This window comes from Halichondria panicea, chromosome 10 (assembly GCF_963675165.1).
Source record: "Halichondria panicea chromosome 10, odHalPani1.1, whole genome shotgun sequence".
NCBI lineage: Eukaryota > Metazoa > Porifera > Demospongiae > Suberitida > Halichondriidae > Halichondria > Halichondria panicea.
In genome coordinates this window covers 4429628-4457546 of record NC_087386.1, presented here as the reverse complement: position 1 = coordinate 4457546, position 27919 = coordinate 4429628, and the positions used below count along the sequence as shown (strand labels likewise).

At 39.6% G+C, this 27919-nt stretch overlaps 1 protein-coding gene across 5 annotated transcripts; it reads right to left on the bottom strand.

The window, feature by feature from the left end:
• Nucleotides 1-216: 216 nt before the first annotated feature.
• LOC135343007 (uncharacterized) lies at nucleotides 217-27918 on the bottom strand. 5 transcript variants are annotated; one of them, XM_064539911.1, is made up of 13 exons: nucleotides 27680-27918; nucleotides 21468-23087; nucleotides 19541-21403; nucleotides 17624-19489; nucleotides 15955-16191; nucleotides 3440-5620; nucleotides 3313-3381; nucleotides 3087-3152; nucleotides 2908-2961; nucleotides 2169-2240; nucleotides 1427-1566; nucleotides 897-1161; nucleotides 217-709 (listed from the first exon to the last, which is right to left on the bottom strand). In XM_064539911.1, the coding sequence occupies exons 1-11, from the start codon at nucleotides 27783-27785 to the stop codon at nucleotides 1526-1528; spliced, it is 8175 nt and encodes a 2724-aa protein (XP_064395981.1). In that variant the 5' UTR covers nucleotides 27786-27918; the 3' UTR covers nucleotides 217-709; nucleotides 897-1161; nucleotides 1427-1525. The 5 variants fall into 5 exon arrangements, with proteins under 5 accessions (XP_064395981.1, XP_064395982.1, XP_064395983.1 ...); XM_064539912.1 differs by having other exon boundaries at nucleotides 1427-1545; XM_064539913.1 differs by lacking the exons at nucleotides 2908-2961; nucleotides 3087-3152.
• Between the last annotated feature and the right edge of the window lies 1 nt (nucleotide 27919).

The window sequence follows — 27919 nt, the reverse complement described above, 5'->3', positions numbered from 1 at the left end:
CTGAGCTATTATATTAATTGAGCTCGAGCTCTGTTTGAATGGCTGTATAGAGTCGAGAGAAACAGGTTCTACACAATGGTAATTTATATTGAGAGCTACATTAATTGTATGCTTCTAAAATGTTATTGTAGAGTATGTACGGTATATATATATATATCATGCAAACAAGTCGACCTGATAGCTCAGTGTGACAACAATAATAGAACCACATGTACATTGGGGTGAAGAATAAAGTTGAGGTGTATATAATAGGTGAATGTGAAACAATTATCACTAAATGGATACGTGAGCAGAGGCTTGCGCTGGAAAATTAGAGGGAAGAGAATGAGGCTAAGTAATGAGGTTGAGTACAAATTAAATTTACTTTATAGCAAAATAATTAAACATAGGAACTATAATAATCGAGGTATAATAATACTGACAACTATAATTGGAGGTGCATGGGTGTGTACAAAAACTATTATCTAACCGCCATTTTCTACAATGAACCTACAGATGTCTGTAGCAATGTCTCCTCTTCTCAGTCCTAGGGCAATTTCCACCAAGGCCCTGAAGGTAGCTCTGGAAGGATTCACTCTTTGCCACACTATCAATGCATGAGCCACTCCAGCTTGATTGCCATAACGACGTGTGACATCAGTTACATCACCAAGGTCGGCTGATGTGAGATTGAGTCGATCAAGCAGGTTAGGAGTTGTGGATTGATTGGCTGAATGAAGAAATAAAGACATCACTAAAATAACAATTTACAATTTTCGTGACAGTCTATTAAGCTCTAAAAATGACACACAGGCGAACAAAAAAAAATGCACACTGAAAATAGTTACCTACAATTTTCTTGACAGTTTATATCATTCACTAAAATGGCGAATATAAAAAAATGCACAAATAGTTACCTGTGATGCTGTCAGCCAAATTGATAAGATCCACTGTGGGCTTTTTGAGAGCGTCTGACAGGAGACTCCATGTTACATGTTGTGTACTCAGGAGCCTGGCCAACATTTCACGCAAGCATGACACATTATTTCCACGATGCTTGCTATCGATGTTGGTGAGAACAAGATGAGTTAGACCTAAAGCCAATCCCAGATTGAACCAGTGAGGGCTGGCACTTTCATGTAGTTTCTTGTAAACATGTTGTAGATCGTTGATGGTCAAAGCCTGTACAAAAACAACAATCAACAGGGTTTCATTTGGTGGGGTTTCCCCCTCGGAAATATCTTCTAGAGGAAACTCAATGGCAATTGAGGGGTTCTGGTGAACAATATTCTTAACAGGGCAGATATAGTAATGAATTCCTGGGGGTCACGAACCCTCTAGATATATACATGTCATCAACCCCCTAATATCATGCACGTGCACCATTTGCTCCCCTTGCCAAAATGTCAGGAGGATAAGTAGATATAAGATTTAGAGTACTGCCTACCTTGTGCACGTTCAGCAGGTGAGGAAATTTCTGCGCGATTAGAATGATGTCACTCTCAGGGATTTCTTGATTGAGTTGTTGGTCCCTCACTCCAGTCTTCTAACACACATCTTCCATTACTGTAACAGAGGACAATTCACCTGAAGAAAAGAAAAAATATAACGAAAGTAAAAATATTGGGTCAAAAAGTAATTATTCGCGACATATATAATACTATATATTATAAGCGACATAACAGCAACCAATGGAGATTTTTTAGGACACTGTTAAGTCTGAGTTGGCGCTTACAATTACAGTGCAGCAACCATGCAGCATATAGAGAGTGGTTACCACAACTGTGTGAGTGGCTGTACTTAAATTAATGTTGATAATTATCTTTTGATTGAAACCTTTCTAAGAAATGGTGCTGATACCATTGTGTAGGTGAATGACCAAGCTACAAAAATGTTTCTATGGAAACACAAGGTGGTGGGTTTGGGGGGATTAATAAAAACAACAGCAAATTGTTATAGTGGGTATAATCGACTAACCTTAAACAGCTAAGGTCTCAGACTTCATAAGTTAAATGGTTTAGGTATCCTTTATGGGTCTACAAATGTCCACAGTGTATATAATTCATGATTTACTGGTTTCTAGGTATACTTTTGGTTAGAGTGATAACTTCTGAAATATTAATAGCTTCTATAATATTATAGCTTTCAAATTTCTGTAGTAAGTTTACAGATAAAGGGGCTACATATACCAGAGTATTGCTGCTGATCACTCTTTCTCTCAGTCTTCATAAGAGTATCTCCCGTAGCAGACGATGGTTTTCCTAATAATTGAAGGGAAACATAATTATAATAATTGTTACAGTAATGAAAGCACCGCGGGTGCTGATGCCTCGGTGGAGCTAGGTGCCAACGCTACATAACATAAAGCTGCTAATAGCATTAATGAATTTGCTGCATGCAGGCAGAATCCTGAGCAGAGTCCAAAATCACAGGGAAACTCAAAGAGTGCATGGGTAATCATCGACTACGATTGTTCAAGTATAAGATTAATGGCAGCATCAGCAGAGCCTTGCAGCTCTCTTCTCACTCTTGCAGCTACCAATAGCTAGCGTTCTAGTGCAAGCTAACTACTAAGTAGAGTAGCAACACTCGGTGAACAAGTTTGGCTATACGTGCTCTTCTGAAAAGGCTGCGATCGTATTCCAAGTAAGCAAAACTAGGCATAATTCGAGAACGAAGCAGTATTTTGCAAATCCATGAATTTAAATCCAAGAGAGCATGACTATAGAAACTGTTACTTGCACTGGATCGATCCTTGAGCAGCTGTAGCAGTCTACACACACACACGTACACACACACACACACACACACACACACACACACACACACACACAAACACACTACCGTACGTATATACCTCGCTTGCACATAATGACCAAGTAAAATAACTTATCCACTATACATGGAACCCCAACAGACATTCCTTACTGGTATATTGATCACTCATTCTACACACAGGTTCCATTACAGGGGACGATGGACCTGAGGGGGATAATACAAAGGTCAATTACAAAAATATGATACGCAAATAATTTGTTACTATGTAGTACATATAATTTTCCTATGATAAAAGCTGCAAATATTTACGTATAGTGCTACATAACTACCGGAGTATTGCAGCTGATGTCTCTTTCCTTTAGTATCCATATCTCTCGTAACAGAGGAGGCTTCACCTATAACAAAGGGAAACAAAATATTGCTGAACACTGCACCTACCAGAACTTTCGATAAACTTTAATTATAGTTGCAATTTACATGAAGGCAAAAACAGTATGACTATTCAGTATCGTAATCTAATCAGTGATAGTAAAGCAATGTATGTCATGTACTTACCAGATTGTTGCTGCTGATCACTCAATGTCATCTTTGTACACATGTCTCCCGTAACAGAGGATGATTCACCTAATTGAGGGGGAAAACAAAAAGATAACTTTCAATTTTAAAAAACGACTGTACTCACCAGAACCTTCGCTATTGTCCAGCCAGATTCTATGTTCATCACTGAGCTCTCCCCACACACGTGTCTGAAGGGAGCACTTCCAAAACTTACAGCCACTCCGTTCGATCACATCAGCAAGGTGCAATTTTCCAGTGCTCTTCTTGCATGGGCAAAAGATGGCTGTCTTGGGTGTGTCGTTGTCATAATGCAACACTGCACAGGACAATTTAATACTGTGCAAAATTTCGTTTCGAATCATAGGGCATACTTCATTGCGAAGAGAAACAGGGACGTCGATATACACTTCCATATATGAGAAGGAGTCGATCAGAGTCACGGTACACGGGAGATCAGAGATTTCGTACTGGATACAATTTTTAGCAAAAATGCTTGTTTCGCCTGAAGGGAGCAAAACTTTCCAGCCCAGCCTCTTGATTACGTCCACAACTAGACAGCAAAAGACTCCAGAGCGAATACACCCACTACGAAAGTAGACAGCAAGGGGTGCTATTGTGAAGGAGGAACGAATTTTGTCTAACTCAGCAGGTTGGATCGATGTGAGTAGAGATGGCATGAAGAACTCGGCTTGGTGGGGAGTGGCTTCCACTAGTGCAATGGGAGCAACCACGAGAAGATCTTTCATGATCAACAGCATATCTTCTGGAGAAAAGATGCCTTCAACGTAATGCTTCTTGAAGAAGCGTAGGAACCCTAAAGTGATTATACCCTCGTCTCGAAATCTCTTCCATTCAACCTCGATCATTGCTGTGTTTAGAGTAGAGCGTGATTTGACTTCAGCATTCCTCAGGGAGATGGCGTGCTGTGAGAGCTCGGTGATCTTGTCTAGTGGAATCTGGGCATCCACAAACACTGTGTTGGGGAGAATGGAGGGATAGTAGTGCGCTATACACACGTTGTCAAAGAAGACCAGAGCAGCTTGAAGATCTTGGAGCACATAACCAAATCGAGTGGCTAATCGAAGACATTCTTCAATGCTTAGTACACCTCGCTCGAGAGTGGCAGATAAACTCTGGAGAAGTGAATCCAAGAAGGACCACCAGATGGGCATTTTGACTTGTAGCGGAATAGAGCGCTCAATAGCAATTCTAATCCTATTGGCAGTGGTCAGTGAATCCTCCTCTCGGCTGATTGTGTTGAGACCAAAAATCAAATCGTTTAATCCAAAATCTCTGTACACCAATAGCTTCCTGATATCGGGTGGCAGCATGTCGAGAATTTCTTTATTCCTCTTGATAAGTGTATCCGAGCTCCTCAGCTGATCCAAGAATGTGCCCACAAAGATCATCTTTGGCTTCCTGTCTTGTGAGGTATGGGACTCAATAGATCGAACGATACTCTGAAGTGTCTCCCCGAGGGTCATGTGAGATGCATGGGGACTACCAACCAGCTGCCCATCCTTGTAGTACTCGTCAGAAGAGAAACTGGATAGTTTGTCAGTCAAACGCAGCACTACCAACGCCACCGAAATGTGCTTGATAAAGAGAGGACTGATGTCATGAAATTGAGGTTGGCCTCCGGAATCAGTAACATATACCCAGTTGGAATCAAACAGTTCTCCTTCTTGCTGGTCTCTGCTCAACAGTTGATCAGTTCCCTGTGTGGCTAGCTTCAGCTGTTCTGCAACACCACTCACTACACTGGCTATCAAATCATCGATGGCTTTGTCCAACATTCTTCCCGAGTATGGAGGCTCTTCTTTGGCTGACAGGTTCATATCAGAAAAAGTAGTTATTGTGGTAATCTCATCAGATTTTGTGTCGCTTGGATTGTAGTAAGACAATATGGACTCATCAATTGACTTAACATTATCAGAAGTTAAACCTGACTCTGTTATTGTGGTCATTCTTTTCAAGCTCTCCGCAACCCTTGAGGCCGTGGATTGATCAGTACTTTCTTTTGGTAACTTGGAGATGATTTGAGCTAGTAGTTTGAGCAACTTTGGCTGAGACATCTCTTCCCAGCCCCTTCCAGTTGACTTGAATTTCGTGTTGGACACTGGTCGAATGCGTACTGGCTTTTCCATACAAGGAGTGCTGTCTCGCTGTAGTGGAGGGGGCTTGTCAGTTAGCAGGCACTTGAGGTTGGTCTTTCCTGTTCCCGCCGGTCCAAACACAAGCATGTTGACAATGTTGACCAAGACGTGTCCATGCTTCATTGCCTCATCAAACAACCGCTTCGATTCTAAACAGGATGTGTGTATATGCGCCAGTGGTGTTAGTATAATTATGTAATACTTCAGAACTGTCAACATGGCTGTTATTATTATGATGTCACACACCAACGAAAGAGAACGATACATGTGCATGATAAACTGATCATTACATGCTATGTTTGTTATATAAAGGTTATTTTCTTTGCTGTAAATTTTCGTATATCCTGCCCAGTATCGTACAACTCGGGATTACGATAGTGATGTTAAATTAACTTTCGTATGATGCTCTACAATACGAAAAATGGGAAAATATCCACCATACGAAAAACCCACTTATGGTATGTAACTATAATTATGTACAGCATGCCTATATACAAATCACACGACTATATATACATGTATAAGTTATTGCCGCAGGGCGCCTGCAATAACTAACTTGTTGCCCAATGACGTCAAACTCTTCTGATTGGTCAAGTTGTTCCCTATTAATTGTAGGACATGTGTTTTGTGTGAATTTTAGTGAATTCGTAATAAATTCTTACCATAATTAGTGCAACAGGTAGTAGCCTATAAAAGGAACCAAATGAGTTATTGGCTGGGAGGGTAGGGGTCCCAAAAGCAGATACCGTATAGCGCGAAATTTTCGAGGCACTTATATTTCGTGGATTAGCCTCTAAAAGCTATTTCGTTGCACAATGTTCACGGAATGACTGCTTACCGGAAGCCACGCCTTTAAATCTATGCATGTTATAGCAGGTAATTCAATTTTCGTGTAGGATTCTAACCCATGAAATCCGCGAAAATTAAGCCCCTCGAAAATTTCGCACTATATACGGTATCTTGCACGAAGTCTTACAAATTCTACTGCATTTACACACAGTGCAAATGCCATAATTATAATTGTTGCCCAGTGAGTGGGCAGATCAAAGCAATCCAGTGCTCAGTATATGGCATGTTGCATCACTGCCATGGCTACCATATATTGCACTGCATTATATGGCATAATGCACTGGATTATATGCACTTGCACTGTGTGTAAATGCAGTAGATTTCTTTAGTTATTGCAGGCACCCTCGTGCAACATGCCATATATTGCACTGGATGACATAAAGCCCTCGGGCATTATATTGCTCCAGTGCAATATATGGCATGTTGCACTCTGGCTGGGCAATAACTAATACTTGTTGCATGTTTGAGCAAAAGATCAAAGAAACCAGTGCAAATATATGGCATATTGCACAGTGAAGCCAGGCACATCAAAGCTAACAAGTCACCGCATATTGGACAAAAGTTGGAATGATCTCTTTTATATTGTTCCTACAACTCACTTTTTTGTGGTATCAAAATAAGAAATGCGGAAGGCATGAACTCATTATAGCTATGCTTTTCCCACACAACAAATCAGTTGCATTATATATGGTTGCTATGGTAGTGATGCAACATGCCATATACAGAGCGGCACTGGACTGCTTTGATCTGCTCATTCACTGGGCAACAAGTACATTTAGTCCAGGCAAAGCACCTTAATTATGCCTCGGTGCGCATGCGCAAGCGAGGTATATGGTAGTGTGTTTACGTGTGTGTGTGTGTGAAGACTGCTACAGCTGCTCAAGGATCAATCAAGTGCAAGAGGCTTCTAGTCATGGATTTTATTCGTGGATTTGTAAATAATGCTTCGTTCTCGAGTTATGCCTAGTTTTGCTTACTTGGAATGCCATTGCAGCCTTTTCAGAAGAGTGCGTAGCCAAACTTGTTTACCGAGTGTTGCTACTCTACTTAGTAGTTAGCTCTGCACTAGAACACCAGTGAGGATTATAACGGTCGGATATTGGTCAAAAACCGATCAGTATAGCTTGATGACAGACTAGAGACTCCAACGTTCGGTCACAAATTGACCGGGCAGAATTATCACGTGGCTTATTTAAATAAGATAAAAAACGGAAAATGTCATGTTCAAACGGAAAATATCATGTGATTGATTGAAATAGTCATTTTTTGCAGTGCATGCATATGCTATGATAGCTAGCTCCAGCAAGAAAAGTGAGAGACAAGCTATACTGAGGCTACTTTTAGAGTGAGAAGGACTGCACATTTCAACTTCATGACTGACCACTTTGTGCTATGGTCTGATATTTGTCTACCTTGCTCATGCGCACCGAGGCATAATGACAATTCCATTGTGCAATGACCTCTAGACTAAAGTGCTCAGACAAACTCTCCATGGAAGGGCGGCTAATTCATGAGACTAGCTGGGGTATAGAGTGATTGTGTGTGGACACAAAAATGAGCTGTTTGAACAAACTAGACACTTTCTGGACCCTATCCCTATATAGGCACATGCGCTTACTAACCAGATTATAATAATACGGTAACCTATATATATACATAAAGCCACAGCTATACAATGATAAAACTATAGTTGCTTTGCTAGCAATTACTCCTATTGTGCTAAATCTACTAGAAATCTATTAGAATCTATAATAAGTCGTGAGACTTCTGTATTGTGTAATTCCTCGGTGTGTACGCACAAGTGATACAGTAGTGTGTGTGTGTGTGTGTAGGCTGCTTTATAGCTGCTAAATGATCAATGAAGAGCTTCTATAGGCTTCTAGTCACGTTGGATTTGCTGTTTCAGTTTTATACAGTGGAACCTCCATAAAACGAATACCATTGGGGAACAACCTTTGTAGCGACTCTGGAAGCAGAAATTTTTTCCTCTGTAAATAAGAACAGAGCTGTGGCACAATCACTTTAGCATCAGTTCTGCATGATCTCGCTATGATTGGATGGACTATAAGGGGTTCTTTGGGGTGCTAATTTCAATGGTGAGCTCTGTTTAAAGCAACTAATGAGTGAAGCATTAGTTTTAGGCTAGTAAATGATGTCCTTTCAATGTTTTTGTGCGTGTATAGAGAACATACATGTTAATCTTACAATGAAACATAGTAGATACTCAAAAGGCATTCCAGCACACATGGTTGGCACGCTTTGTTCAGCTCCTTGTAGTGTTTAGGATTCGCTAAATAGAGAATTTGTATTTATAGAGTATAGAAGAGGGCACTGTTAGACGGTACCAATTATGAGATGATAATTAGTACTTCAGCTATTCTTTCTGCATTATTTTAATGCACTACCTCTTTAGCCAAAAGAAATTTGGAGCTGTAGGCCTGTGTATGCATTATGGAATTTTTTGCTTACATTATTGACCATGGTTGTGTAGACTATTTTGCTCCCTCAAGAATACTGCAAGATAGGGGTCATCAATTTTGATGTCTCAAAATACCCCTTACTCTATGTGCCTATTTTTTATTGCAGCTACACTATATAGTCGTATAGACTCACTACCCAATGGCAGAACTTACATTTTCGGAACGCTACCCTTCTCTGTCGGAAATGGGGTTATTTCCGGAGCTTCTCTTGGCTGTTGCTGGTGATTCTGACAGTTGTAGCGATATTGAAAATATACCACGCTCAAAAGTGACTAATCGAACTATGTTGGAATTAACTATTCAATTTTTTGTAAACGGAAATTCTTCGTGTACCTATACTACATTACACTGGAGACGGGTATCTTCACTGTTTGGAAGTTGTCGATCTATTAAATCTCTACGTCAGAGTGTTGTATGTCTTTCAGCAAAGCTAACCAAACTCAAAAAAATACCATCGTGTGATGAAAAGTCGTCTAAGATCGCTGATTTTCTTAATCAGAATAATGAATTACCTAATGTGTTTGTGGCATGTGGTAAAGTGATTGTCTCCCAATAGATGAATCCAGTTGCTCATCCTGTACTGAATTAAAGGACCTTGTAGAGAAATCACGTAAGTGAAAACATATGCTGTCCATAGAAATCACCAAAATAAGTTGAAAAGAAAAGAAGCAATAATTTTGGAACAGGATACACAACTTCAGGAAGACGAGCAAACAATACATGGTTTACAGAAAAAAACTATGAGGTTAGAAGAAAAAATTCGTGAACTTAGGGAAAACTTTATCGTCTTCGTCATAGAGCCTTATACTGGAAAACGAAGTACATGGAACCAAGTGATATTAATTTTGAGGAAGTTGCTGCTGTCTCCGAAGAAGCCGAGCGCAAAGAAGCCGAGCGCAAAGAACAGTTACTGCATGCGCATGAAATAAAGTCACTAGAAGCTAAAAGAGAATTAAGTACAAGATATTTTATCTGATGCCAGTGATAGGATTATTACTTTTGAAAGAGGGAAGTACACCAATGATGTACGAACTGTTGTGACGAATTATTGTCCTTAAATGTCAGTGTAAGCAATGTGAAACTGGTAATTGAAAGTGTTTTAAGGAACATCGCTCATAAAGAGGTTGACCGCCTACCCCAAAAAACAGCTGTATGTGATATGTTGTTGGAATGCCTTACATGTGCTCAAGCTCGAATTGGTGAGGAGTTATCTCAAGATGATGGTGTGTACTTAGCCTCGAATCCATGCCGATTAAAATACGGCCTGGTGTTCATTGCAGGGGTGTTAGTGCACATGCGCTGCACATCCACCTGTATGATGATCATGATGTCTTTGCTTGGTTCCCCACAGGCTATGGCAAGTCTTTGTGCTTCCAACTGCTCACTGAAACGGACAAGCTCTAGCTCTACAAGAGTTGAGTTTTGCTGGTACTGTCACCACTAGTGTCTCTGATAATAGACCAGGTCTCAGGCCTCCGGAAGAGGGGTGTCTCTGCTGCTATATTGTCTGGCAACAAAGGTATTAAAGATGTAGATCTAGATAGCTATAGAATCTAGGAACTGATGATATTAATGGCCTGAACTTAGTGCATTATTACAGTCAACACCGATCCTTCATTTCATAGATGTCGAGAAGGACCTCCTTGCTAGTGTGAGTGACGTGTCCGAGGGTTGATTCTCTCTCTTCTATAGTGCTCCCGAGGCACTCCTTGGCAGAGAAGCATAGAAGCAGCTCCTGGTTCAATGTCCCCTCTGTGACTATGTAGTGGCAGTCGCTGTTGACGAAGCACACTGTGCGTATAAGTGGTAAGCAAGAGTGGTTACAGTATTTATTCGATTTGAGGCAATGCTATTATAAATCCCCAGGGGTGGCTACTTTTTGAGGCAGAAACATTATTTTTAAAAGTCCTTGTAGGGAATCACTAGCCTCTATTCCAGGCCACTTTAAAATACGAACTACATGTATTACAATAAGGGGCTACATCATTTTAGAACGAGACATATAAAACAACACAGCTTGAGCAAGTGCTACTTTGATAGTGTTGCATATTTGGAGGGTCTCCTTAAAAAATGTACACAAGATACAATATACATCACGATTGTACGTTAAAACATAGTGCCTTTACATGTGCTCTACTGTCTACGCAGTTTTGTATAATGATTTTACAAATGCCCCCTCACTCAACCACTTGTCTAGCACTTTGGTATGGCCCTCACTGATCTTTTTGACACGTTTTAGTATCGCTTCGTAGCTGAGGGTCACATTGATGTGGTTTAGCCTGGCCCAAGCCTAAATTAATAATAATTGAATAATCACTGTACTTACCACGTGATAAATGTACATAATTATGTATTTTATACACGGCGCACACAAAAACACACAGACCTTTTTCTGGATGTGGGTAAAAAAGAGAGTGCACGAGAGATAAGATTGAACTCCACACATCACCCTGTTATGCTCCTTCAAGAGCCACAACATCATTCCTGAGACGAGGAGTAGAAAAAACAGCCCTGCATCTTCTCCAGGTCAGGACTAACGACTACTGTACACACCGCCCTCTTACTTGGTGAGTTCACTGAGATCTGTAAGTGTGCGTTTGACTCATGATTATTACCGTACAATTATACCTTGACGGACTGTTTGTCAGTAGGAGTGCTGGCATTTGTAGTCTGTAGTGTGCACTCAATTCCAGCTATTTAATTATTGTTTTTTTTATATAACACTCTGCAGGTATAGAGATCTACCATTGGGTTGCTGAGTACTGGTAGTCTCAACAGAAGTTGCTTGAGTATAACGTTGCTCCGATCCCTCAGCGCACATCTCGTTCACATGGAGCAGTGACTAACAAAATTAATTAACGGTAATTTTTGAAACTCATCTTACTCTTGTTTTTATATTACTCTTGTTGGACGGGGAAACAGAGTCGCCTTCCAGCGGCTCCAACGGTCTGACGCTTAGCTAATGGTGGTCTTGCTACGTGTGTGTGTGTGTGTGGAGAAACCCCTACCCACTAGTGTCTTTGGATATCTTTCTCGGAGCCGAGTACTCGTTGGGCTGCCAGTGACACTTGTGAGAGGCCTGGGTGGAAGTGCCCTTCTCTTCTCATAGCTAGCCTTGGCTAGAACTATAAATGACTCTGCTGACAGAAACTTTCTGTTGCAAAGCCTGCAAATAATTATGGTGGGAGAGACCATCATCTGGAGTTATTGGAAAGTCTGTGATTCTGCTGAGCCTCTCTGTAAGATCTGAGGAACACTGCAATGCAATGAGAAGGCAAGAAAGTCCTGCAGGATAAGGATTCTGCGGTAGCCATCTCTAGCTCTCTGTTGTTTTAATGTATATTTTTCCTACAAACCATGCGGTATAACGTATTCTCTTATTTTCCGTTTTATTATCAACAATAAATTTAGCGCATGTGCACTAACACCCCTGCAATGAACACCAGGCCGTATTTTAATCGGCATGGATTTGAGGCTAGTGTGTATATACCTTGCAGAGTGATGAAACTACTAAACATGGGCAACATTATTTTGATGTTGCAACTACTGACACTACATTTTCTCTCGGTCTTAGACACGTTTTTTTCAGGATCGGCTCAGAATACCCTGGATACACTAATTGAAATCCTGGATGATCTAGATGTGATCCGGAAGGAGCTAGGTGAATCAAGTGTTTCATCACTTATTGTCTCGAAACTTAAGAATGCGATGTCAGATCGACATGCTGCTGAAAAGCTGTTCTCTTCCGTCCTTAGCGACTATAGAGCCCAGCATTCTCCCTGATGTTGTAGCTGGGTGGGAACAAATGACGTACTACGATAGAAAAAGAACAGATAATTCGAATGAACAATTTTTTTGCAGATTGCATTTACTCGTCGGATTGGCAGAAGCAGCTGAGGAGATTTTGAAATCAACTATTGAAGAGGAGGAAAATACCTTTGGGACTAAGGGCTCCCGAACACACGGAATCTTGTCAGAACTGCTTGTAAAGCGTTCTACTATAGGGGGTCTGAGCAAGCTGGCTGCTCCACACATTTTCGAACATACCGTATCTATATAGAGGGAAATTTTCGTGTGGTACACATTTTCGCGTTAACACGAAAATTAAAACCGGGATAAACTCCCACGCACTGGTAATTTCACATGCAAAGCTATTGGTGGGTGTGGTTTCCCAGCATTGAACCGCGAATATTAGAACCCACGAAAATTTCTGCTGAGGGCTCTGAAGCCAACTAGCGAAAATTTACACCCGCGAAAATTTCCCGCTATACGGTATTTAAGGCATAATGGAGTACAGAAAATACCACTAGCTTCATTTGTTGGAAACCGATTAACATCTTATTTTATGACGCTGCGGGAGTTTTTATCTGAGGTCACATGCTGCAATATTTGTTAAACCACCATGGCAGCACCCTTAATCATTATTGCTGGCTACATTATGGATAAGCTTGTGATAGGACCATTCTTGCAAACACCATCTATATCTATTTTGCAAATGTGTAACATCTGCACAAAAATGAGAGACATGTTTCAACTAGTGTTCAAGCTGGCGCTGTGCTAATGCCTCTCACCATGTTTTTGCTTTCAGTATTAGAGTGTTATATTAGTTTCTATAATGAATTTTATATTAAAGTTAGCTTATCTATATAAAGTCACTGAGAAGAAAAGACTTATTTACATGCATCTATTGTTGTTATTTATGTTATAGTTGTGACACGTGCACGAGTGCCACATGGGATATATTGGCTCAGTGGTGACTTAGGCCCGAGGGCCGCAGGCCTCGAGGGAAAAGGCATGTGCGCACGAGTGAGCTGTGTAACAACTGATTTGTTGCATTCCTTGTGCATTCCTTTCCGTGTACACATCACTCCTTTTATAGGACAACTAGTTTCAACTACTTGTGGTGGCTGTGGAATGCACCAGACGCATGAAAAACGTTTTCTGCCTACCACTGAATCTGTTTAACAGTGTTGTACTATAAAAGGGACCGTTTCAGGTTACTGGGTGGGGGGTGGGCTTTAGGTAACTTCAGTCATACTATGCCAGTATCTAGATATTGGCACAGTTCAAGGCTTGACCTGTGTCATATGGCAGATATTGGCACAGTGTTTCCTTTGATCTGCCCACTCAAAATGCAACAATGTATTATGTGGCTTACCAGGACCTCAAGAAAGAAGAAAATTGATTCTTCCAGGATCTGTAGTTCAGTGTATATAATATCTAAGAAGAAAAGACCTGTGTACATGCATATTGTTATCTATATTGTTATATGGTAGTGTTTTGTGGCTTACCAGGCCCTCAAGACAAAGATGATTCTACCAGGAGGATCTGGATCTGGATATGATCTTGGATATTATTTTCTCACACATGGGGAATGAGCGCGCATGCGCATTACATCCACAGGAATAATTAAAGGGTGTGTCCAAAGAGATCAATTTCTAATGGCTACTGTACTGCTAGCTAGCTGTTTTAACAGATATTTTCTGAGTATTGTAGCTAACAAAAAGCTAGCGCTTTAGTGCAAGGCTAACTCATATGTTGAATAGAAAGTTTGTGCGGACAGATGATGCTATGAAAGATTCTGAAGAGACTGCAACAGCCTTCAATGTGAGTCAAACTAGCCATAACTCGAGAAAGAAGCTTTAGTTTGCTAATCCACGAATCAAAATCCAGAGAACGTGGCTAGAAGCCTATAGAAGCTGTTAACTTTCGTCGCATTGCAACCGTTGAGCAGTTACAGCTGGAACAGACACACACACACACACACACACACAGTCAGCTTTACCGTATCCCTTGTGCGGCTACGCCTCAAGGCATAAAAATGGAGCGAAGATGCTCAGCCTGCGCTAGATAACGAAGCATTGCTGTTTCCCCACCACAACTTCTTTTCAGGATGATGTTATGGATTGTTTGTACCAACCAACAGACCAGGGTGATGCTGTGATGCTGTGCAAAAAATTCTCCAGCTATTGTTTGCATTGAACGGTTACTAATTGATCATTTTCCTGGCGGCGAGTTCCACTACGTTCAAGACCCTGCAGTGATATCAGAAACATTGTCGGTTCCAAAGACGAATGTTGATCCTGATAGAGATTTTGCCAATCTTGATAGAATGTTATTGCAGAAATCTAATGCCCGGCATATAGCATTAGAGTCAATGATACTGTTTTCACAGAATAAGACCTCAGACTGGCTAAAGAAAAAAGAGTCCAGAAGAAAACGTTATATATATGTGATAACTGTCCCGAAATGGCAGTACCCCTGTCCCTTGTCTGCAAGAAAGCTGCTACTTACTTTGGATTCTCAAGGTTGCTGTTGAGCTGGGTTACTAAACTCCAATAAGGCTTAGCAAGCATGGGAAAGCCTAATATAACGATATAAAACAGCTTTACGCACTAGCTCGATCAGTATCGAATAAGTGAACGGGGCTCAATGTATAAATTGTGATCATAGTGAGTGCATGTGCAGGAAGTTTAATGTGCATGGTGCACGTTTGAGAGCTGGGCACTGTGAGGAGTGATACTACTGCAGGGATGACCACAAGAGGCATAATAATAAGTTGTCCTTGCACTGAAAGAACCACGCAGGGAAACGCCCAAAGTTTTGTCCCTGATATTTTTTTACCAAATTGGCATGCAACGAGATACTTGTTATTATTTTAGCTTGTTACGTTGATGCTGAACAGCTTGCTCAAAAAACAAAGTTTCTGCAATCAACTTCATCCAAGTTGTCTTTAATTTATTATCAAGAGTGTATGAAGAGGAGTATGCGACTCTCACACACATTCTATTCTAAATCTCAGACTAAATCCGTCACTAACACTTGTAGTTGTGTAAACTGTTAGCCATGAATAAAATTAAACGTGGGCTGGAGGTACAAACCACACGTGTGTGTGCTGATATCATTTTTAACTAATTAACCACTACACCTACGCATCCACTTAAGATGCGGTCTGGTAGTGACGTGGTATGACATACTTGTACCGCAACATGGTTTACACTACAACTGCTACAGTTGGATACTCCTCTTCATACACTCCTATTATTATATAATGTACGGTCATGCGAGGAACTTGCACAGAAACCAAAGAGTCTTGCCATGCAGTATGATACCATAATGACTATAGATACTTAATATACATGCACAATTCATACCTTGTTCAAGTCCAAGAGATGCATCGAGAAGTTGTGGGTTATCAGTTTTCTTGAACCACTGTCGGACAGCTTCCATTAAGGCAAGATCCGGGTTATTCTGGTACCTCAATGATATTCGTGACAGTGTTGGAGTGTCAAGACCAAGTTCCATTCCTACTTCATACCACACTTCAGACCGAGCTAAGAACTTTCTAAAAATTCTGTTTACTGTTATGGAATCATCATCTGAAGAAATACCTGTAATACAAAGTTGGTATTCAAATGCCAGTATAATGAAAGCACCCACCGCAGATGCTGATGCCTCGGTGGAGGTGTCAAAGCTAACATAACATAAAGCTATAATAACTAGATCTCTTAGCCTCGTTCCCAGGCCTTACTTTTTCTTGCTGTTGTCACTGTTCATCCATAAATCATAAGAAAGACATAGTGAGGCAGTAAAGAAAGAAATGGGCGTAGAGTTAAGAAAAAGTAAGGCCTGGTTTGGGAAATCGCGAGGATTTTTATGAACGTGGGCGATATGCAGCCCATAACCGTAACGTAAGGTATTCTCCCACGTATTCAGAGTTGTACTGAGACAACACCAAGCTGTGCTGCAAGTCAGATCAGAGAACCAGCGTGGCCAGCTCTGGTGGCAGTAGCTACGTACCTGCTATATGATAATGATGACTATAAGCTATTCTTGATCTAACTATAGACTATATAGCATGTAGAAACACACAAGAAAAGGTGATAGTCTGATAGAATCTGAACAAACAATTGCAAATTCAATCTAGACTAGTAGATCATAGCTAAGCCTAAGGTATAGCTAGCTATAGTGCTTGCAAACTTCCAGTTCCAAGTCCATGTCCAGCTTGCTGCTTTATTAGTCATAGATCTCTGCGTGGGCAGCCCAACATCTCTAGCTCAGCATGCCAACGCTTATTTTCACCCTTCTACCCTCACGCGACTTCCCGATACAGACTATCCTTTTTTCTAACTCTACGTCTATTTCTTTCTTTATTCCTCCAATTAATACCGTATTTTATCTCATTGAACGATTAATACAGTATTTTATCTTATTGAACGATTGTGATAAAGAACAGAAAAAGAGAAAAAGGAGAGCCTGTATAGAGGCTAACTAGATCTATAGCTATTAGCAATAGCTTATACAAACACTAATCATGATGAACATTTTAATTTTGCTGCATGCACAGGGAAACTCGAAGAGTGGGAAATGATCGACGTGATTGTAAAAACGATCGATGCCAAAAGTCCAATTCTAAATTAATGACTGCTGCATCAACGGAGTTTGCAGCTCTCTTCTCACTCTTGCAGCCATACTAATCGCTAGCATTCTAGTGCAGACTAAGTAGAGTAGCAACACTCCATGGACAAGATTTGCTACGCACTCTTCTGAAAACGCTGCAATCACATTCCAAGTAAATAAAACTATAGGCATAACTTGGTGGAACAAAGCATTATTTTGCAAATCCACGAATTGAAAACATGACTAGAAGCCTATAATTATAGAAACTCTTACTTGCATTTCATTGATCCCTAGAGCAATCTACAAACAGACAAACACACACACACACAGACACACACATGCACAAACATGCACAGTATACCTCGCTTGCGCATGCACACCGAGGCATAATACACTTGCATGGTGTAATGTATACTTACATACCTTCATCAAACCAGCGTTGCTGTGATTGTGACAGCTTAAAAGTCTGCTCCGAGTTGAAAGAACATATCAAACTTTGTTCAAGCCAAATCATATTATGCTCAATGTCTGTGGAACCACAAATGCAATTAAACCCAACATCACAAGCCAGCGATTCCAATTGATAACATTTGCATGCTTTTTCAATCCCACGAATCACAGCTGTCTTGATCAGAAACAAAGGTGGTTGATAATTCTTGTACTCAGTATAAATCCTAACACATGAGTTAGATGCAAACAATGTTATCATACAATCATATCCAGGCAGAGAAAACTGTGCACAGTTTGAAAATATGCAAACTGGATCTCCCGTATTCGGATTTGTGAGTATTTTCCATGGCCAGAAGTCGCTGCTTTCTTGAGACGTTACAAAGCAGATCAAAAATCCAAAAACGTTGGTAGCCATTGGGTGTTGAACTACAAGACAAGGTCCTTTGCAATAGATACTCAAATCTTGAGGGCTTAGAGACGTTGTGAGAACACATGGCATTAAGAACTGATGCGAGCTAATTTGAGAGAGTAAGCATAACCCTTTGAGTAGCTTTAAAACATTATCATATGTAAAAATACTATCATAAACATTTTGAACAGCATGAAAGTCAGTATCTGTAAGTAGCCCAGTATATTTAATGTTTTTGAGCAAAGAAATCATTAAAGACATGAGCAAGGAGACATCTTCAAAAATAACATTGGGGAGAATATCTTTAAAGTAGATTAGCAGACCACATTTATGTAGATATGCAAGAGCGTCCTGTAGCTGCTGACCAGACTCGATACCACAAGTGTCTGAAATGCGAATAACAGTATCAAGAGTAATTATTTTTGAATTGTTTAGTTGAAGTGTGTTTTTAACAAAACTCCAGAGATAAAACCAAGAATAGGGAATCTGTTCTTTGTTCATGCTACGCAAAGTCCTCAACACTTTTAAAACTTCTTCATGACTAGAAAAAAGAACTCCACCAGAAAAATTTAAAGCAAATTTATGCCTATGTGGACTGTTTTCTACGAGATCAATTTCATTTTTTAAAGTCTTCATCAATGATGGAGCTATTACTATCCATTTTTCAGAAATATCTGGAAATTTTTCAAGCATCTCCGCTGTGAACTGAACATCAAGAATACCGAAAGATGATAGTTGCGGAGTAAGCAATGGTAAAATTGTTAAGATAAGAGAATGCTTACACTCTATTGCATTCATTAAATGGAGACTTTGTAGCTCATCACTAGCACCTTGCATTAATGTGACTATGCGACTTTTATTATGTGTTAGCTGATCAGTTGGGATATGCATAGATGTAGATGCAGGTGAGCTATGTTCCTCGCGTTTTGTAATATGATGTTCATCATCTCCAGCAATTTGCTGTGGTTCATTGACAGCATAAGACTTAAGTGGACTGTGTTGTTTGTGCGGTAAGAAATCTTTCAATTCTGATAAATCCTTTGCAGACGTTTCAGCCTTGGGCAAAAAATTGTTCGATTCTGATAAATCATTTGCAGACGTTTCAGCCTTGGGCAAGTAATCTTTCGATTCTGATATATAATTTGCAGAGGCTTCAGTCTTGGGTGGATCACATGAACTATCTTGATCACTCGGAAACTTTTGCTTTAACTCGGCTGCGTTACTCGCTAAAAATGCTTCTACAACTTCAGATTGTAATAATTTTAAGTTGTTGTCTTCTAGAATGAAAAACCTGGAAATACTTGTCGAACCAGATTCTCTGTCATCCATTACAATCTGATCAGAAAAGTTAGATCCCACAAACAGCACTGTTGATACAAGTACGTCCACTCCTCCTTCTTCCAGGGCAATTTTGAGCTGTTCTTCAGCATCTGCACATGAGGAATGTACATTTCTGTTGCATGTATACATTTTAAACTTACCTCTATCTGAAGTAATTTTCTTTTGTAGCCACTTCAGATGACTTTCACAAGGTTCAAAAACATATCCTGGGTGCTCAGTACAAATCACTTTATCATGCGAGTTAGCCAGCACAGAAGGTAAAAAATGAAGGGACTTGGAGCAAGGACAAGCGAATGTAATTATGATTGGAAGGCTACTACTCTCCAAAAAGAGCCGCTCAATTTGGGCTCTTATTTGACGCAAGATGCCTCTACACAGCAATTGGGAAATGCTTGCACTAGAAACAGAAGTACAGTAGATTCGAATACAATCAATGAATTCAGTGAAAACAAGGAAAGCGTTACCACCTACAATAAATGAAACCACGTTTTTGCAGCTCATCGTGCTTACTGATATCTTCCAAATTATCTCGCCGTCTTGAATTCCAGCAAGCATTGTCATTAGTCGAGGGAAAAAGCCAGGTGGTATGCACTTACACTTAGGCACTAAAAATAATGGGGCTACTTCCATATCTTTGGCTTGTGGGAGGAGGGTGCACATAGAACAAATTGCATCACAAATGTGGAAAGGATTTGAACAAATCGGGAGTACTTGAAGTAGAGAGGGAATGAAGTAGCCTTCAGCTGACAAGTTCATTATTAGGTGGTGCTCTCTAAAAAAGCTAAAAATCCATTCACGATCAACCCCTGTCCTGCTCATAGTCTCGTCAAGAAGCGTAAAACCGACATCATTATTCAGTATGCCATGTTCCTGAAGGTTTTTCCATTCACCAGGGAAACTAATGAATGTTTTTGGGTTAAGAAGAGTGCCTAGAATAGATAGCAGATGTCTTGATTCCACAATTACATAACTGTTTAGAGATTCTGTCTCACGGTACCACAGAAATATTCCTAGTTCATGAAAATAACTTAGAGCTGCACTTGAGCTGATTTGCTGCTTCTTTGCTATTTCGTTAGCTTTACTAAGGGTTACAATGCCTGTGCAGGGCCGTTGTAATCGTGATTCATTTTCCAAGTCAAGTTTGTATGCAATCCATTTCAAAGGTATCTTTGTCTTTGTGAGCTGCGTTTCCGTGATTATCTTCTCACGTAAATCTTTAATACCAGGGTCTTCACAGGAATCTCCTGATTTAGTGTTGTCTACTTCAAACACAGTGTCATCATAGCTTGGGCAAAGGGACCTTTCAACAAAATTAGTTTGAAGCAAATTTTTCTTGAAATCATTGTACTTTCCCCTTACGGCATTGTCTTGCATCATCTTGTCCTTAAAAGTTCCAATTAAAGCGACTTTAGGAAAAAGGCTTATATCATCAGCAGCATTTTGAAACAATGCATTTTTTACTTCATTAGGTAGTTGAATAAACCTTTGATTCATATCAAATGCAAAGAACTCCAAAAAAGCAAGGCATCGTTTAATGTACTCTTTGCAAGTATATGGAGATTCACTTTCGCTCTCAAGTGGACAAGTGGGTCTTGTAACAGCGTTAGAATCATTCGAAAAATCACTGATACGAAACACAACGCCATAAATGGATCTGAATTTAGCGAAGCAAGGAAGAAGATCCTGAAACATTGGCTGGCCCCCTGTGTCCCACAAAGTAAGAAACACCTTATCCTTCTCACTACTGTATACTGCATCATTACGTTGGAAAACTGGGATATTGGTATCAGGCAACAATTCAACTGTTTGTACAAATAGAAGCTCATGTTCAAATAGGATAGTACTGGTTTCATTCTTGGCAAATAAAAGGTTTTGTAGATGCTTTCGAATTGAGGTCTTTCCGACTCCAGTGTGCCCGATAAGGATCATATTCAAATGTGATACTTCCTGAAACTCCGAGTTGCTTACTACATCAATCATTTCTAGCCTTGTCTTCTCCAAATCTACGGTGAGAAAATTACATAGTTATAATTATGTGAACAATATTCTTGAATATTGCTGACTTACCTCGAATGTATTCAACCTCTTTAGCAACTTGTGATACATCACGAGGGCGTAAACGCTCATCATCTGACAACCACTTGTGCTTAAAAATGTTGTATAGTACATGACTCTCGGGTAGCTCCGATTTTTCATCATTGCTTTCACGATCTAACAAAATTGTTGTTCTTCTAAGCCATATCAAATCTGCTGAAGATACTGCGGCTGCGTACTCCTGAGCACGTGGAAAGTATGATTGCTTATACACAGGGAAAAACTGTGCAATTAAGTTGCCAATACTTTCTTCAACGTGTATAAAAACTGAGTTTTCAGTTCCTCTGAAATAGGCAGAAGTATCCTTCTGTAGACTAGCAAAGCCCTTAGCAATGTCCAATAAAAATGAAAGCTGTTCTATTTCAGACAAGACACTACGAGTTGAAGAAAGATAACCATTGATTGTCTGCAAATGTACTTGTCTAAGTACAATTATTGGATTATGTGAAAGCTCGTCATCCAAATGTATGCAATCGGCTTTCACTACATGCTCGTGTTTGTTTTCCAGAATGTAGTGAGTGTACTCAGTGTAGCTTGATTTGGTTTCTTTTGCCTCATACTTTAAAACAGTGCATGGTTGACCATTATGCAAACCCGTCCACAGTGTGCAAGGAGATACATCAACTTTAACCTTGTCTAAAAGTTCCAAGTTTTTTTCACAAGCGCTGAGTAAGCCATGATCATGTCTAAAGAGGTACCGATCACTGATTCTGACTGCAATAATGTTATGTTCTCTTAAGCTACGCACCTGATACGGTGATAATTTCTTTAGCTTCATGATGTATTGAGGTGCTCGAAACACTAGTTCAGTACAACCTTCTATAACTTTTTTGAAAACCAAATGATACTTACCCAAACCAATAGCGTTGGCAAACACACTCGTTAAGTGTTCAATTAGTGGCTGTGATAATTCTTTATAATCAATATCAATCTTACAAACAACTTCGGTCTGATATTTGGGGGTTTTACCACCGTTGTCTAAATAAAGAAAACATCTACGATAGACAATATCTTTAAACGAACTCTCATAATTCTCTAATTTCGAATCTTTCCTCCAACGATAAAGAAATTTTTTCCGCAGCCGTGCTATCAAATCATAGTTGTACCAAGTACAGTATCTTTCTTGCAAAAAATAACTAAGTTTATAGAAATCTTGCACAGAGTTGAAATCACCCGATAGATTTACTTCTTCCTGAGAGAGTATAGCCAGAAAACGCCAATCAAGGGGAAATAGTGATCTCAGATAATACTTCACCTTTTCAATATCCACTTTCTTCTTCTTTAGAGTTTCGAATGTGTGGGTCATTAATTCAAGAAACATACCATGAATTCTTCTTGATTGGTTCAGTAGAGATTCTTTAAATTCGTTTAAATCACACATCACATCGTCAGACAACTCTTGACTCAAACCAATTTTAGGAAATGGATACTGTTTTTGATTAGGGCATTTTTTCCCTAGTACACGATCCAGTAAACAGCAGCAATCACAGCCACAAGCAAAACACACATACGTTCGCTTCATATTAAAATCCGATGATTGGCACAAATTTGGCCTTTCAGCTGTTGTAAGAGATGGACTTTCTTGTTTAGGGACTGCATAAATTAAATGTATGTATAAAGTGCATGGATGCGCTGATAATTGATGTGATTGGTAAAGATAACATGCATTGTTAGTACAAATTTTCGTACGAACTACGATATTTCTCAGGATAGTGACATTGAAAAGTTCTTTTTGTAGGTACTCCAGCTATTGATACAAAAATTTCTACCACGCATCCGAAAATAATCCTTAATTAGTTAAAGGGTGCAGAACTCCCTGTGGCGCGTATTTTTAGGGGGTTAACCGGAAGCCAGACCTCCTAATCAATTACTCATGTCCAGAAAGTCAGCTTTTATCCTACTTAGTTTACTCTTCAATGAGTTTATTACGCCTTGGTGTGCATGTACAAGCGAGGTATATACAGTAGTGTGTGTGTGCGTGTGTGTGTGTGTGTGTGTCTGTGTCTGTGTATACTGCTATAGCTGCTCAAGGGTCAATGAAGTGCAAGTAAAAGTTTCATATGCTTCTAGTCATACCGTGGATTTGCAAAATAATGCTTTGCTTACTTGGAATGCCTTGCAGCCTTTTCAGCTCCTCTTGTATAATGAAAGTGCTGATGCCTCGGTGGATGTGTCAAAAAGCTAGATAACATAAAGCTATACTAGCTATTGCTAACAGGAGCGTAGCCAGGATTTTTTGGAAGAGAGGGCAAAACTTATCAGCTGCGCAGTGCCGAAATTTTGACCGGAAGCCACGCCTCTTAATTATGACGTCATAATTGACTTCTCTATTTAGTTGGGTGAGGCCTGATGTTTTAGAAGAAGCTACGTTTGCCTAACCGTTATAAAAGCGAAAACTCGGCCTGGGATCGAGGCTATAAGAAGAAGCAGAGGAGGTCGAACATCACTTGAACTTTCACTAATTATGACCTTTTAATGACCAAATTGCTTTTCGTTTTTGTTGACTCAGCAGTAGCGTCTACTGTACTTCTGCTCTAGTCTCTATTTCAGCTGCCCTCTAAAAGTTGGGCGGCCTAATGGCGAGTCTATGTTATAGAGGGCGACTGATTCATGAGACAATATTTATGCACGGTTTCTGTCACTGATTCTGTTGACAACTAGTTGTGTTTGGTGTCTGTGATGGTTACTGGACCTAACCCTATCAGCACATAATACCCATACTAGCTAGATCCGCCTAGATCCAGTCATGTTCTACTGCTGAGTCAGCAAAAACGAAAAGAAATTTGGCCTGGAATGTCATTAAAAGGTCATAATTAGTGAAAGTTCAAGTGATGTCCGACCTCCTCTGAAGAAGAAGCATAGGAAAGGGATTGGAAACGCATCACGTGCACCAATGTTTTCAACAGAAGTTGGACGGTACAATCCTACTTACGATTTTTAATGTTATTCATTGCAAAAGGTCATTTGTTGTTTTTTGAGCTATATTTTTGGGCTTCAAGATCATTCTTTCAGCGTTCAAGCCAATCAAGTAAGCTGTTTGGGTACATAAAAACATAAGTTTTCCAATGGTAGTGGTCCCATAAAGTTTGGATGGTGTATTGCACCCCAAAAAGTGTTTTTAAACCTTGAAAGTTAGGGTGAGTTGTTTACAGAAGCTCTATTGCTCAATGTAAGGTATTATGGATTGGTTACATGAGAGAATCTTGTTCTTACATAATAGAGCTATAGTATGATATGTAGCATAAGCCTCATATTGCATGGATTAGTGAGTTACAATCTAAAAAATGTTGTACTATAGTGACCATTTTGTGGAAGCTATTTCTCAATTATACTTTTGCAGATTAGCTGTATTGTGTTATATTATTGTAGTACTCATGCTAGAATGTAGTATGCAACTGATTTTGGAGTGATCAGGGCATCTATTCGTGATTTACAGCAACTTTTATATCATGTTTTTAAAGTGATTAATTAATTGTCTTTTTAGGATGTGAAGCAAAAAGCTCGTAAGAAAAGGTGCAAGTCCTCCTCAACCGTTAACCAGATCCCACTCTCTCTCAACAAAACAAAAGCATCTAGGATGACATGAATTCAACAATGTCATCCATAAGACATGTAGTAACCTCACCTCATATTAAGTATGCATGTACGTGTTTATTTTTGCTTGTATATGTGTATACACTGTTTTTGTTTTTATTCTCTCTGTGCAACCACTTTAATATTATAATTATGACATTCTTAGAGTACAATACACTTATCATGCTTATGATTAGTGTCAAGAATAAATACGTTTTTGTCATGAATAAAATCAGGAGCCCATAAATAGTCAGAGGCTGACTACGGGGATCACGTTTCGTAAGTGGTTATGACCGCATTTCCATATATGCAGAGTCACTTAAGTGGTTGAATCCCTACACGTGTTATACACAATACAGGGCTGCGGTTTGCAAGCACTTAGTCGCTTCCAAACAAGGAAGTGCGGTTTCACCGGCAATTACGAGACGTGATCCCCGAGTATACATTGAAGTTAGCCGCTCCTTCTCTTATTTATGGGCTCCTGATAAAATAAATCTAGCTTTTTTGCTGATATGGATGCCATCGTGAAGCCTTTATCCTTTAACCATAGATTGAAGAGTTCAATCTATGCTTTAACTACACTGTCCACAGTATGAGCTCTTGAGGTACTCCAGCCTGAGCTTGAGCTTGTGGCACATGCACTCATTATGCTCAATATCAATTTGGCCTCAAATTTACGCCGCAATGAAGGGCCTGTAATCGAGGTTAAGGTCAGTAAGTAAGATTGAGCCGTATGACGTAATGCGTTTCCAATCCCTTTCCTTTACTATCTATGGAAGAAGCTAGTTTAGCAAAGAACAAGAACTGTCTATATATATATAGATTTAAACCAGAATAGCTCACAGTTTAGAGACTAAATCGTTTTGCTTGCCTACTATATAGCTAGCTAACTGCAGCAAGATTCCAAAGAAAGGGAGTGCTCAGCAAGATAATCAGATACAATAACTTGAGCAGAGTAGTAGAGATCCAGAAAAAGGGGGGGCATTTGCCCCCTTTGCCACCCCCTGGCTATGCCACTGGACCGTAGAAAGGCATGCCTCCAGTCTAGATTCAAACTTTGATTGAATTGTAACGTGGCTATGCATGCAGTGAGTGAAGACGTCGCCTTGACCTCATGGCATATGGCATGTTTATAATAATAGGAGCCATTAACGTATAATAGTGTTATTATAATTATTATATATAGATGGTCTCTATTATACTACACAAAAATATGAAACTTTTACACAACTATATGTAACACTGTTCATTCAATATAGAACTATATCACCTCATGTGAGCACATGCATACATCATAATACATAACGTAATATATGCACGCATGACAGAAACTAACTAGTGTTCAAGCTGGCACTGTGCTAATGCCTCTCGCCATGATTTGCTTTCGCTCAAAAGTATAGAAGAGGAAGTATAGAAGAGGAAGTATAGAAAAGGAAAAGTGTATAAAATAATCTGTCTAAAACTGACTTCAATTGTATAATTATGGTATCATTGTTGTGTTTAGTGGCTGATTTTATACCAGGACCTCAAGGATCTAGGAAGCAACAAAGAAGAAGATTTTAATTATAAGCCGAAGTGCATAATTAATTTTACTAATTAATTTAATTATTTCATAAAGTTAGCTTATTTATATAAAGTCACTGAGAAGAAAAGACTTATTTACATGCATCTATTGTTGTATTATGTGGCTTTAATACCAGGACCTCAAGAAAGAAGAAAATTGATTATTCCAGGATCTGTAGTTCAGTGTATATAATATCTAAGAAGAAAAGACTTGTGTACATGCATATTGTTATCTATATTGTTATAATTATAGTAGTGTTTTGTGGCTTACCAGGCCCTCAAGAAAAATATGATTCTGCCAGGAGGATCTGGATCTGGATCTTGGATATCACACATAGGGAATGAGCGCGCATGCGCATTACATCCACTGGAATAATTAAAGGGTGTGTCCAATTTCACAAATGGCTACTGCTAGCTAGCTAGCTGTTTTAATTAACAGGTATTTTCTGAGTCTTGTAGCTAACAAAAAGCTAGCGCTTTAGCTAGTGCAAGGCTAACTCATATGTTGAATAGAAGTTTGTGCGGACAGATGATGCTATGAAAGATTCTAAAGAGACTGCAACAGCCTTCAATGTGAGTCAAACTAGCCATAACTCGAGAAAGAAGCTTTAGTTTGCTAATCCACGAATCAAAATCCAAGAGAACGTGGCTAGAAGCCTATAGAAGCTGTTAGTTTTCGTCGCATTGCAACCGTTGAGCAGTTACAGCTGGAACAGACACACAGACACACAGACACACAGACAGACACACAGACAGCTTTACCGTATCCCTCGTGCGGCTACGCCTCGAGGCATAATAACTACAATACAGTCAGTACACAGTCAGTCCAGTTACATAATTTTTTTTATACTAACTAGAAAAAATATGAAGAGCATGCAAAATAATATAATAGTTAAAATTATGTCCGCTGCATGTCTTGTTACCTCAAGTATATACCCTCTCAGCGGCCTATAATAATTATTATAGCAAAAAGTTTATTCCTCTAGAATGTACAGTTTATTTAATGTTTGAGTGTGAACTCAAACTTTTATAGGTACAATACAACTTACTTGTATGCTCAATACAGGCACGTTTAATACTCTGAAATGCCTCTCCATCCTCCAATATCCTAGCGATTTCCACTAATCGACCATAAGTAGCTGTCGAATCAAACATGCCTTTACTCTTCCACTTTTTCAGAGCAGCGTAAAACCTTCCTGGAATATCACTAATTGTCAGATCAATAGCGTTAATTTCAGCATCACTGAGGCCCAGCCTGACTTTGAAACCATTATAGTCAGCAATCTTGG

Excerpts from the sequence above, each read along its gene's own strand:
- LOC135343007 (XM_064539911.1), bottom strand. The coding sequence starts at position 27,785 with ATGTTTGATTCGACAGCTACTTATGGTCGATTAGTGGAAATCGCTAGG. Across the intron at positions 21,404-21,467 it reads AGAGGTTGAATACATTCGAG|ATTTGGAGAAGACAAGGCTA; the intron begins GTAAGTCAGCAA and ends TTCTCACCGTAG. Across the intron at positions 2,241-2,907 it reads AATGAGTGATCAATATACCA|GAAAACCATCGTCTGCTACG; the intron begins GTAAGGAATGTC and ends TTCAATTATTAG.